General features: G+C 42.2%; 1 protein-coding gene across 1 annotated transcript; it reads right to left on the bottom strand.

Annotated features, from left to right (window-relative positions):
- Positions 1 to 9,683: 9,683 nt before the first annotated feature.
- On the bottom strand, positions 9,684 to 11,687 carry LOC137083958 (cell surface glycoprotein 1-like). Its single transcript, XM_067449891.1, has one exon. It carries the CDS (start codon positions 11,685 to 11,687, stop codon positions 9,684 to 9,686), a length of 2,004 nt encoding a protein of 667 aa, XP_067305992.1.
- Positions 11,688 to 12,979: the final 1,292 nt, after the last annotated feature.

Below are 12,979 nucleotides of genomic sequence, written 5' to 3'. Positions count from 1 at the left end.
AGTGTGATCTGTATGGGAATATTGAAGTGTGTAGAAGTGGACATATAAAATCATATTATTTCTGTTAGCGTTTGATCAAACGTAAGTGAAGTCCTGGTTTTTAGGATTTTTCTCATTTGTGGTATATTTGCAGTATTTGAAGTGTGTGTGTGTGTGTGTGTGTGTGTGTGTGTGTGTGTGTGTGTGTGTGTGTGTGTGTGTGTGTGTGTGTGTGTGTGTGTGGGACGAGACCCGCACATTTTTGGCACCAATAGGGGTGTAACGTATGGGCTCAAATTCCCGCCAATTGAATTGCAGTCAAGCATAAAAAAAAAGTAATAAGTATGATTCAAAAATTTTTAAACACATGTGAAAATATAACGCACAAAACTGAAAAATCAATGCATAATCACAAACAATGCGGTCATAAAAATACAAATAATAAGCGTGAGTCAAACATTAAACTAGTTTAAAATTATATTGATCAAAACTGAATCATGAAATTAAAATGATCTGAATCGCACACACAATCATGTTTTCTGCTCTTATTTTCATGTTTTGTATGCCTGTGCTCTTTTGTCCTTTGCTCTTTTTTCCACATTCTGCGTTTGCGTTTCCAAATGTTGCAGTTCGAGTTTCATGTAAATCAGGGGCGGGGCTTAGCATCACCATTGGTCCACTAGTTCTAGATTGATAGCTCATCCCGTAGCCAATCAATGGAAGAGGGAAGTTGACGTCACAGAGACTCGTCTCGTGCCGCTCAGTTCAGCCAGCCGCTGTTGACTTCAGCCTCGAGTATAACGCGCTCTCTATCACTGTATCGGCAAAGAAATGCATTATTTTATTGTTATGAATATAATCTTAGGAATCTATTATTTTGTATTATAGATGTTTTAGGGGGGGGGGGGGGGGTTCTCACAATTAAAGCAGTCAAATGAGCGTGATCATGACTGGGTGCTTTATGCTGCCTTCACATGCTCTCGGAGTTTCCTAGGTAGAAATTGCACATTTAAATTTATTATTATTATTACTATTTAAAACTTGAATGCAATGATCTCCTAATCACGACTTCAGAAGTCAGAATTATAAAATTTCCGATAGCATTTGAAGGCAGCATTACTGATGCTCAGTTCAATTATAGAAAGCATTCTCTTAAATCTATTTAAACGTTTAAATAAAGGTTTTAGGGGCGGCAGTGGTTCATGTAGGTTGTCTACAAACCAGAAGGTTGGTGGTTCAATCCCCGGTTCCACCTGACCAAGTGTCGAAGTGTCTATGAGCAAGACACCTAACCCCAGCTGCTCCCGATGAGCTGGATGAGCCTTACATGGCTGACATCGCCGACGGTGTATGAATGGGTGAATGTGAGGCAAAAATGTAAAACGCTTTGGATAAAAGCGCTATATAAATGCAGTCCATTTACCAACTAAAAGGGTTAATCTTAGGAATCTATTATTTTGTATTAGAAATAAAAGGGTTATTGAGCTGTTTACACTGTCCTATACAATAAACGAGTATGTACAGCGACAGGAAATAAAAATGAACACAAAAAGAGTGAGAAAATTAATGAAGAACAAACAAGTTTAAACGTCTTGGGCTGTTTCCCTAGTGTACAGTGTAAATGCAAATATCGGATACGGGACGCTTTTGAAAAGATGATGTAAGCGGGTCGTCAGAAAAATCGGATATAGTCACCAAATCGGAATTGTGCATCAAGACCTGCAGTGTAAATGCAGCCGTAGTTTTCTTTAAATTAACATAACCAAATTGGAATTGGAAACGCCATTTTTGTATAAGTGTAAACAAGATGCTAATGAGACCTTTTCCTTTTACAAATAGTCTGTTCTTAAAATAAATTACACCAATTTATACTTCAGAGATTTAACTTAACTACAGTGCCTTATGGTAGGGTAAGTTAAAACGCTGGCTCAATTTACCCCAAAGCATTTGGCTCACTTTGCCCCATAGCTGTCAATTTGGATTAACCCTGCATATCTTACCAATACAGGCAGGCTAATAGGTAGCTAAATAATTTGCATGGTTTTATACATTGCTAAATCACCAATATGGACCATAAATAGATTAGACCTGGGTAAATGTGCTTTAATGCAACAGCCATTGCATCTGTTATGCTAAAAAATGACGGGAGGATCCAAAATATATGGTCTTGTGTCTCGTACAGTCGCCAAGATCAAGCGGTGGGTCAATTACCCCCTGGCTCATCTTACCCCACTCTCCCCTACACACAGACCCCCATCTTTCCAGCAGAACATTCTGGGTTTCCCTCGGCCATAGAAATCAAATCCATTATAATCCAATTATATTTCTCTCCCCTGGCAGCAATCCTTGATGACTGAGTACATAAGCTCAAATTACATTATCCAAGCGTCAATATACATACGTGCTACAGACCAGTAAAAGGGTTTGATTTATTGGACAGGTGGCAGTGATGGCACTGAAGTGTGTGGAAGATCTTGAACACCTAGATTTGTTTAGTCAGAGAGACGAGAGTCATGGCTGCACTGTATTCTTTATTGTGAAAAGACACTTTCTTTTTGGGTGTGAGGTTAATAATAAAAAAATGATATGCTTCAGTAGAGCAGATAAACTGTGTCAAACACAGCTGGGCCGGCAGGCCTGCATCCGGCCACCACAGAGCTAAATTGATGGTTGCTGCGACGGAGAGGACATGAAAAACTGCCCCTTTTTCTTTACTGTATGACATGAATAGAGTTCTAGGTGTCGCCTATTTTCCCCCGCGGGTCTGACGGACAGCTGGATGTGAGACAGCACAGATGTAAAAAAACCTGAAATCCAGATCTGAGGAGCGGTTCAGTCACACATCATCCACTGAGCGAGACGAGTCTCAACACACACATTCGCTACACAGAACACATAACATATCTGACATTTTATGCCACTAAAAGGCGTCTACAGTTTTCCGAGAGGATGGACTACACCTTTAAAACATGCCAATCTGCCGGGGCTTTCACCACAGCAGAGATCGCAGATTATCAGGAGACGGCCGCTGTCATCTAAGCTAAATACATGCAACTCATCAATGTCCACACTGCACAAAATGCTCTTCTTATTTAGTATTTTTGTCTTGTTTCCAGTCCAAATATATCTAAACATTCGTAAAATCAAGATCCATTTACTAGATTAGTAAAATGTTCTTGTTTTCTGTGAAAAAATATCTAAATGAAGTGAGTTTTTGCTTAAAACAGGCAAAATGATCTGCCAATGGGGTGAGAAAAATAATCTTATTTCTGTTTGGGACGGAAACAAGAAACAAGATTTCAATCAGAAATAAGATTATTTTTCTCACCCCATTGGCAGATCATTTTGCCTGTTTTAAGCAAAAACTCTCTTCATTTAGATTTTATTTTCAACAAAACAAGAAAAAATATCTCATGTGGTTTTACTGATCTAGTAAATGCATCTTGATTTAAGAATTGTTAGATATTTGGACTGGAAACAAGACAACATGACTGAGGAAGAAGAGCTTTTTTTACAGCGCATCAGAGAATTATACAAAATTACCTTCATCACCTGACATCGACCCACTTATGAGATCGACCCACTTATGAGATGTACAGATTAATTGGGTCTAAACACATTTGTCACGGCACACACACATCACAGATAACAGACAGGCCCATACTTATATATTTTTGGTAGAATTACGTAATGCCCACCTGTTCCGGGATGGGTTGGGATAGGATGCAATGTTGGTTTCTGTCAAATGTTTTCCACTATTTTATTTTATATTGTTTGTCTTAATGGACCCTTTCAACAGCCTGTAATGACGCATTTTTAACGGTCATCAATATTATAAATCCTGCAACGTTTTTTGTATTTTCATTTTTTTTTAAATTGTATGTACATTAATAACACTTATAGTTTGTATTATATTACCTTCTCATCAAATTACAAAACACAGCCTACCGCTGCTGTGAGGGAGAGCAGCTCCCTAATGCCGCTCTATGTGATGGAAAAATAACATCTAATGTCTTTTCACTGCCGTTACCAATCTCACTCTATTTTCCCCTCTTTTTGGAAGCTGTGAAATCACTGCTGTTGCGTTTTTCTTTTGCTATTTGAGAACATGGGGACACAAAAAAAAAAAAAAGTAATGTATTCTCTCACTCACCACTGTAAAAGTTAACCCAACTATGACGACTTTCGCTCTGAGAAACCCAGAAATGTGAAAAGGGTCTATTATTCTATTATAAATTGTATTTCAATAAATAATAAGTTGATAATTTTGTGTTGTTTGATATAGTTTTAATAGCATCAAGAAAATCATGTCCATGTAATGTACAAATACAGTGGATAATGTTGGTAACAGGATTCCCACATCATCTTCTCATCTCTATTATTGGCTGATTCCTCTGTCATGTGATAACGCCTCACGAACTGGACACATTAATCACAGAGAAAAACAATTTGCCCATTCAAATCTTTTATGGTATAAATTTATTATTTATACCAAATTTATTTTTTACAGTGTAACAATCCTTTAGGTGAGTGTATATATGCATTTCAAGCTTTCTAATTGTGTTGTTTTTTGTTGGTTTAACTTAAAAAAGTAAGTAACCTGGTTGCCTTAACATTTTGAGTTTATTGAAATTAAAAATTTGAGTTGATACAATGAAGGAAATTTGTTTAATAAATAGAAACTCAGAATATTATTGTATCTGAACCACATAAAAAAATTGACAGATCATGAAAATAGCACAATTTGGCTGCGTCATCAGAAATAAAACACACAATTACCCAATATGCTTACAACATCTTTAAATAAAATTTCAATAAAGGTTGTCGAATCTCAAAAATGTTCATTGTATCAACTCAAATTTTAATTTCAATGAACTCAAAATGTTACGGCAACCAGGTTACTTTTTTTCTAAATATTTTTTACAGTGTAGGAGCACACACTGATACTGTGTTTGACCCTTTCTCCTTCAGAACTGCCTTAATTCTCCGTGGCATTGATCATCAAGCTGCTGAAAGCATTCTTTAGAAATGTTGGCCCATATTGATAGGAGAGCATCTTGCAGTTGATGGAGATTTGTGGGATGCACATCCAGGGCACGAAGCTCCCGTTCCACCACATCCCAAAGATGCTCTATTGGGTTGAGATCTGGGGACTGTGGCGGCCATTTTAGTTCAGTCAACTCATTGGCATGTTCAAGAAACCAATCTGAAATGATTGGAGCTTTGTGACATGGTGCATTATCCTGCTGGAAGTAGCCATCAGAGGATGGGCACATGGTGGTCATAAAGGGATGGACATGGTCAGAAACAATGCTCAGGTAGGCCGTGGCATTTAAACGATGCCCAATTGGCACTAAGGGGCCTAAAGTGTGCCAAGAAAACATCCCCCACACCATTACACCACCACCACCAGCCTGCACAGTGGGAACAAGGCATGATGGATCCATGTTCTCATTCTGTTTACGCCAAATTCTGACTCTACCATCTGAATGTCTCAGCAGAAATCGAGACTCATCAGACCAGGCAACATTTCTCCAGTCTTCAACTGGCCAATTTTGGTGAGCTTGTGCAAATTGTCGCCTCTTTTTCCTATGTGTAGTGGAGATGAGTGGTCCCCGGTGGGGTCTTCTGCTGGTGTAGCCCATCCGCCTCAAGGTTGTGTGTGTTGTGGCTTCACAAATGCTTTGCTGCATACCTCGGTTGTAACGAGTGGTTATTTCAGTCAAAGTTGCTCTTCTATCAGCTTGAATCAGTCGGCCCATTCTCCTCTGACCTCGAGCATCAACAAGGCATTTTCTCCCACAGGACTGCTGCAGACTGGATGCTCTTCCCTTTTCACACCATTCTCTGTAAACCCTAGAAATGGTTGTGTGTGTAAATCCCAGTAACTGAGCAGATTGTGAAATACTCAGACCGGCCCGTCTGGCACCAACAACCATGCCACGCTCAAAACGGCTTAAATCTCCTTTCTTTCCCATTCTGACATTCAGTTTGGAGTTCAGGAGATTGTCTTGACCAGGACCACACCCCTAAATGCACTGAAGAACTGCCATGGGATTGGCTGATTAGATAATCGCATTAATGAGAAATTGAACAGGTGTTCCTAATAATCCCTTAGGTGAGTGTATATATATATAGTAACAGGGTTCGTTGGTGGAAGGAAGGAGGCGGGAACCTGCGAATATTTAACAAACTTTAATTCAAAATAAATAAACAAAACGAAAGTAATATGTATATATATAATTATATTCATGCCCAAGTGTCTCCTCCTCCAGTTTTTGTTGAAGCTGATACTTAAACTGCAGTTCCTCAACTGGCCAGAAGGAGCAGAATCTCATTGAGCTCATGTTAAAATGCCCAACTTATGTTTTGGTTTAAGAAAAAATATCTTGTAATTTTACTTATCTAGTAAATGCATCTTGATTTAAGAATTTTTAGAAGAACCGACTGTAACAATTATGATGTGCCTACAATATCAATACCGTGTTCATTGTGTGTGTGTGTGTGTGTGTGTGTGTGTGTGTGTGTGTGTGTGTGTGTGTGTGTGTGTGTGTGAGTGTGTGTGTGTGTGTGTGTGTGTGTGTGTGTGTGTGTGTGTGTGTGTGTGTGTGTGTGTGTGTGTGAGTGTGTGTGTGTGTGTGTGTGTGTGTGTGTGTGTGTGTGTGTGTGTGTGTGTGTGTGTGTGTGTGAGTGTGTGTGTGTGTGTGTGTGTGTGTGTGTGTGTGTGTGTGTGTGTGTGTGTGTGTGTGTGTGTGTGTGTGTGTGTGTGTGTGTGTGTGTGTGTGTGTGTGTGTGTGTGTGTGTGTGTGTGTGTGTGTGTGTGTGAGTGTGTGTGTGTGTGTGTGTGTGTGTGTGTGTGTGTGTGTGTGTGTGTGTGTGTGTGTGTAGAAGATCAGACTTTGTGTCAAATTCCCTTTCATTGGAAGGGAGATGTTAGGAACAGACATTGTGTGAGTATGGATGGATGGATGCGTGGATGAATAGATGAAATGATGCAGTCTGAGTTTCAGTGTCAGTTCGGTGTGATGGAGCGTCGTGGCACCAATGGCTCAAATCACCACAGCAGATTCCTTGCTGCCAATAAAAGCTGTAGCAACTGCTTAGCCAGGCCAACTCATCATCTGCCTCTGTCAATGTGTTTGAGACGCGCGATCATTGTCACTTACATGAGCCATCACTGCACTGACTGCTCCCTGTGTGAAAGATAGATGACCTATAGATTTTGTTTACAGTTAACAATCATTTATATGGACAATATCAATACTGTTTTCTTCCCGTTTTCCCCACATGGGCAATTTGCCCTCACTTACGGAGATTGCTTTAAGTAGGCTTATTCATGGTAGCTCTGTTATTCTTATTTAACTGTCCCATCTACAAAAACTAATGCCACCTAAATGTGAGCCGCAAAGTTGTCAAATTATGTATTTTTGCTTCTCTTGAAGGCATCAGCCCGCACTTATTCTTAAAACAATCATGTTTAACAGTGTAATTCATGGTGAATGGTGCATGGTGCTCAAAATACTTATACTATATAAATATACACACTCACCTAAAGGATTATTAGGAACACCAGTTCAATTTCTCATTAATGCAATTATCTAATCAACCAATCACATGGCAGTTGCTTCAATGCATTTAGGGGTCCTAATGAACCACACTCCTGAACCTTTAGCTGAGTGTATATATATACTTATACTATATATATATATATATATATATGTATATATGCACTATATTGTCAGAAGTATTAGGCCGCCCCTCCAGATCCCTGACTTCAGGTGTTTAATCTCTTCATGGCCACAGGTGTATAAATCAAGCTCTAGGCCTGCAGACGCTTCTACACACATTAGTGCAACTCAGCCACGAAGTGTTAAATCCCAGAGCGGGGTCAGCGCATGCTGAGGGTCACAGTGCGCAGAAGTCTCCAACTTTCTGCAGAGTCAACAGCTCCAGACCTCCAGACTTCTGTGGCCTTCAGATGAGCTCAAGAACAGGGGAGAGAGCTTCATGGAATGGGTTTCCATGGCCGAGCAGCTCATCCAAGCCTTACATCACCAAGAGCAATGCAAAGCGTGGGATGCAGTGGAGTAAAGCAGCCGCCACTGGACTCTAGAGCAGTGAGACGTGTTCTCTGAGCGACCAATCACGCTTCAGTCTGACAATCACATGGACGAGTCTGGGTTTGGCCGTCGCCAGGAGAACTGGACTCGCCTGACTGCATTGTGCCAAGGGTAAAGTTTGGTGGAGGGGGGATTATGGGGTGGGTTGTTTTTCAGGGGTTGGGCCCTTAGTTCCAGTGAAAGGAACTCTTAATGCTTCACCAAGACATTTTGGACAATTTCATGCTCTCAAATTTATGTGAACAGTTTGGGGACGGCCCCTTCCTGTTCCAACAAGACTGCACTGCACTGAAGCTGTTAGAACTGGAAAAGGTGAGCCAACTCGTCCCAAAACGTTTGCCAATAGAGTGTATATCGACTTGATTACGTCATTGATTACCTCCTATCTCATGGACACTGCTGCACACCTGGCAAGAGAGCTGATCAGGGCTTAAACTAATGGGGTATCAGGGCATCAATTGTTTCAGGCCTGTGGAGACCATATGTGCCCATATGCTGAACCTCATTGTCAGAGCAACACATATTGCATAGTTGGGTGCAGTGTTGACTTGTCTCATATATTCTTTGATCCTGTCCATCCATCTCTTCTTTGGTCGTCCACATGGCCACCGTCACGAACCGCACGAACGCTCTTCATTCCCTCAGACAAAACCAAAACCAGTATACTATCCTGTGTTTTGGTTATACATGGTACTTGAAGTTTCCTATTGTTACTGTAAGCATCTCGCGTTATCTAGACAATGCTGTCTCTATAAGAAACTTTCAAGTTAATCAGAAATTGTTTAAACAGTCAATAAGTGGATAAATCGCTGCTTACTGCGTACAGGAATACAGTTTTTGCTTAAAATTAGATAAATAATCTGCCAATGGGGTGAGAAAAATAACATTGTTTTAAGATTATTTTTCTCACCCCATTGGCAGATTATTTATCAAAAACTCTCTTCATTTTGAGTATTTTTTTCCCAAAACAAGACAATTACTTTTGCTTGTCTAGTAAATACTTCTTGTTTTAAGGATTTTTGGATGCTTGGACTAGCCTCAGAGCTGCTTTACTGACTCAGAATGTGTATTCATGTATGAGCTAAATAATAAACAGATGGTAGTCACAGCAATCTTAGTGACAAAAGGAGCCGAAATGAAATGATAGTTCATTAGCAAGAAGATGCAATTTAGAGGTCAAATTGTAATGGTAACCTTTCACTGTGCAAATTGAAAATTAACCTTTGGGGCACTGAATCCTTCACAGCTGACGCTGCAGCACAAAGACAAAGACCAGCGAATATCTCATCATAATTACAAATAATCATAATTACTTCCACAGAGAGATTTCTGCACTCCTCGCTGCATTACGGAAATCATGTGAAAAAAAGGCTGACTAGTTATTTTTGTAATAAGCCTTGTGTGATTGCATGTTTGCATGTTGGTTTGATTGTTCTATTAGGACTTATTTCATGCCTAATGTTCTGTGTAAGCCCAGTAATTTGAACCTTGTCATATTAAGAAACTCATTAAACCCAGCACTGTGTAAGACATTATGGTGATCTTACTGGCTTTAAAGGCACTATATGTAAGATTTTTTTAGCATTAGGGGTTAGGAGTAGGGGAGGGGTTAGGAGTAGGGGAGGGGTTAGGAGTAGAGGAGGGGTTAGGAGTAGAGGAGGGGTTAGGAGTAGGGGAGGGGTTAGGAGTAGAGGAGGGGTTAGGAGTAGAGGAGGGGTTAGGAGTAGAGGAGGGGTTAGGAGTAGAGGAGGCGTTAGGAGTAGGGGAGGGGTTAGGAGTAGAGGAGGGGTTAGGAGTAGAGGAGGCGTTAGGAGTAGGGGAGGGGTTAGGAGTAGGGGAGGGGTTAGGAGTAGAGGAGGGGTTAGGAGTAGAGGAGGGGTTAGGAGTAGAGGAGGGGTTAGGAGTAGAGGAGGGGTTAGGATTAGGGGAGGGGTTAGGAGTAGAGGAGGGGTTAGGAGTAGGGGAGGGGTTAGGAGTAGAGGAGGGGTTAGGAGTAGAGGAGGGGTTAGGAGTAGAGGAGGCGTTAGGAGTAGAGGAGGGGTTAGGAGTAGAGGAGGGGTTAGGAGTAGGGGAGGGGTTAGGAGTAGAGGAGGGGTTAGGAGTAGGGGAGGGGTTAGGAGTAGGGGAGGGGTTAGGAGTAGGGGAGGGGTTAGGAGTAGAGGAGGGGTTAGGAGTAGGGGAGGGGTTAGGAGTAGGGGAGGGGTTTGGAGTTGGGTAGGGGTTAGGAGTAGGGGAGGGGCTAGGAGTAGGGGAGGGGTTAGGAGTAGGGGAGGGGTTAGGAGTAGAGGAGAGGTTAGGAGTAGGGGAGGGGCAAGGAGTAGGGGAGGGGTTAGGAGTAGGGGAGGGGTTAGGAGTAGGGGAGGGGTTAGGAGTAGAGGAGGGGTTAGGAGTAGAGGAGGGGTTAGGAGTAGGGGAGGGGTTAGGAGTAGAGGAGGGGTTAGGAGTAGAGGAGGGGTTAGGAGTAGAGGAGGGGTTAGGAGTAGGGGAGGGGTTAGGAGTAGAGGAGGGGTTAGGAGTAGGGGAGGGGTTAGGAGTAGGGGAGGGGTTTGGAGTTGGGTAGGGGTTAGGAGTAGGGGAGGGGCTAGGAGTAGGGGAGGGGTTAGGAGTAGGGGAGGGGTTAGGAGTAGAGGAGGGGTTAGGAGTAGGGGAGGGGCTAGGAGTAGGGGAGGGGTTTGGAGTTGGGTAGGGGTTAGGAGTAGGGGAGGGGCTAGGAGTAGGGGAGGGGTTAGGAGTAGGGGAGGGGTTAGGAGTAGAGGAGGGGCTAGGAGTAGGGGAGGGGTTAGGAGTAGGGGAGGGGTTAGGAGTAGGGGAGGGGTTAGGAGTAGAGGAGGGGTTAGGAGTAGGGGAGGGGTTAGGAGTAGGGGAGGGGCTAGGAGTAGGGGAGGGGTTAGGAGTAGAGGAGGGGTTAGGAGTAGGGGAGGGGTTAGGAGTAGGGGAGGGGTTTGGAGTTGGGTAGGGGTTAGGAGTAGGGGAGGGGCTAGGAGTAGGGGAGGGGTTAGGAGTAGAGGAGGGGTTAGGAGTAGGGGAGGGGTTAGGAGTAGGGGAGGGGTTAGGAGTAGAGGAGGGGTTAGGAGTAGAGGAGGCGTTAGGAGTAGGGGAGGGGTTAGGAGTAGAGGAGGGGTTAGGAGTAGGGGAGGGGTTAGGAGTAGGGGAGGGGTTTGGAGTTGGGTAGGGGTTAGGAGTAGGGGAGGGGCTAGGAGTAGGGGAGGGGTTAGGAGTAGAGGAGGGGTTAGGAGTAGGGGAGGGGCTAGGAGTAGGGGAGGGGTTAGGAGTAGAGGAGGGGTTAGGAGTAGGGGAGGGGTTAGGAGTAGGGGAGGGGTTTGGAGTTGGGTAGGGGTTAGGAGTAGGGGAGGGGCTAGGAGTAGGGGAGGGGTTAGGAGTAGAGGAGGGGTTAGGAGTAGAGGAGGGGTTAGGAGTAGAGGAGGCGTTAGGAGTAGGGGAGGGGTTAGGAGTAGAGGAGGGGTTAGGAGTAGGGGAGGGGTTAGGAGTAGGGGAGGGGTTAGGAGTAGAGGAGGGGTTAGGAGTAGGGGAGGGGTTAGGAGTAGGGGAGGGGTTAGGAGTAGGGGAGGGGCAAAACACTGCAAGCATTTTGTGTAATTGAAAGACAAAAATGTTGTATTGCGTGTCATTGACGCCTGTCGACCGGCAACGGTGCATTGCAAATTTAACTCCAATATGTTATGATTGCCCTTATTTAATTACAAAAATTAATCAATGAGCCTACCAAATGGCCGGAGATGTCGTTTCCAGACTTATTTTGCTATTTGGTTAAATCTCCAGGTATACATACTATAACTCAATAAAACCTTGTCACTTACTGATTGGTACATATGCTTTACTCCAAACTATTAACCCTTTTGTAAAACGGTGATCAGTAGTACGAAGTTGCCGAGGGACTGTGGTTCACGGCTCACATCTGTGTAAAAAAAGCGAGCGTTCAGCTGATAACGCTAATGTGACATATTCCTTATAAAAAACAACTATAAGAATCTTGTAGTATTTTGGGAAAAAATGTTATAATCCAATAGTATCTTGGGACATACTATAAATGTACTTTATAGGTATTACAAAACATCATAGAAGTATTATACGCTACTATAGAAATCTTTAAGGAGTACTAATATAGTTCTTTTTCGTATTGCTTGAAGCCATTTTGTCCTCCTTTCCGGTTCTGTATGATTATTAGGAAGGATTTAGAACTTCAATTCATAATTTGTTTGTTTATTGGAAAACGACACAGCATTCACGTCACGTGACGGGGCGTTCCCAGACCAACTGTCTGCATGTATAGAATATAATTTAACATTTAATTACATTAAACATTTGGAGTACTTTTTACTGCACTATGGTTCATACTTTTCCTCAAGTAAAATTCAAAGTTTTCCTTCAGTACAAATGAGAAAATACTACAATTTTTATGTATTAAAGGTAAAAAAACAATCACTTTTACTTATGAAATGTAGTGCAGTAAAACTCAGACGTTATATATTGTGCTTTTGGAATGGGTAGCATCTGGAAATCACCAAACTTACACTGTTCAATGACATTTGAGCACATAGCAACGCTTTATTAATGGCAACGTGGGAATGAATTCTCAGAATTTAGTTTTATTTACCACAATCATTGATGATGATTGTTTGATTATTTGATCCATATCTTAAAAAGGCCAGTTAGTTATATCCCTGCAGAAGCGCGAACGCGCAGTCACGTGATGTTTCAGCCAATGAGGCCGCGCGTGCCTGCGTTTCGTCACTATTCACGAACGGTTTAAAATTCCGACGTTCACCTATAGGTGGCGTGTCAGTTTTAAAAAAAATAATGTATGCTCATATTTAATTCATTAAATTAATTTTAATAATTATTCGTGTATAACACAAACA

This window comes from Pseudorasbora parva, chromosome 7, assembly GCF_024679245.1.
Source record: "Pseudorasbora parva isolate DD20220531a chromosome 7, ASM2467924v1, whole genome shotgun sequence".
NCBI lineage: Eukaryota > Metazoa > Chordata > Actinopteri > Cypriniformes > Gobionidae > Pseudorasbora > Pseudorasbora parva.
The sequence above is the reverse complement of the archived record's forward strand: the minus strand, read 5'-3'. Positions and strand labels throughout refer to the sequence as shown.

What these genes read in the sequence shown, in the direction of transcription:
- LOC137083958 (XM_067449891.1), bottom strand. Translation starts at nt 11,687, where the DNA reads ATGCTTGCAGTGTTTTGCCCCTCCCCTACTCCTAACCCCTCCCCTACT.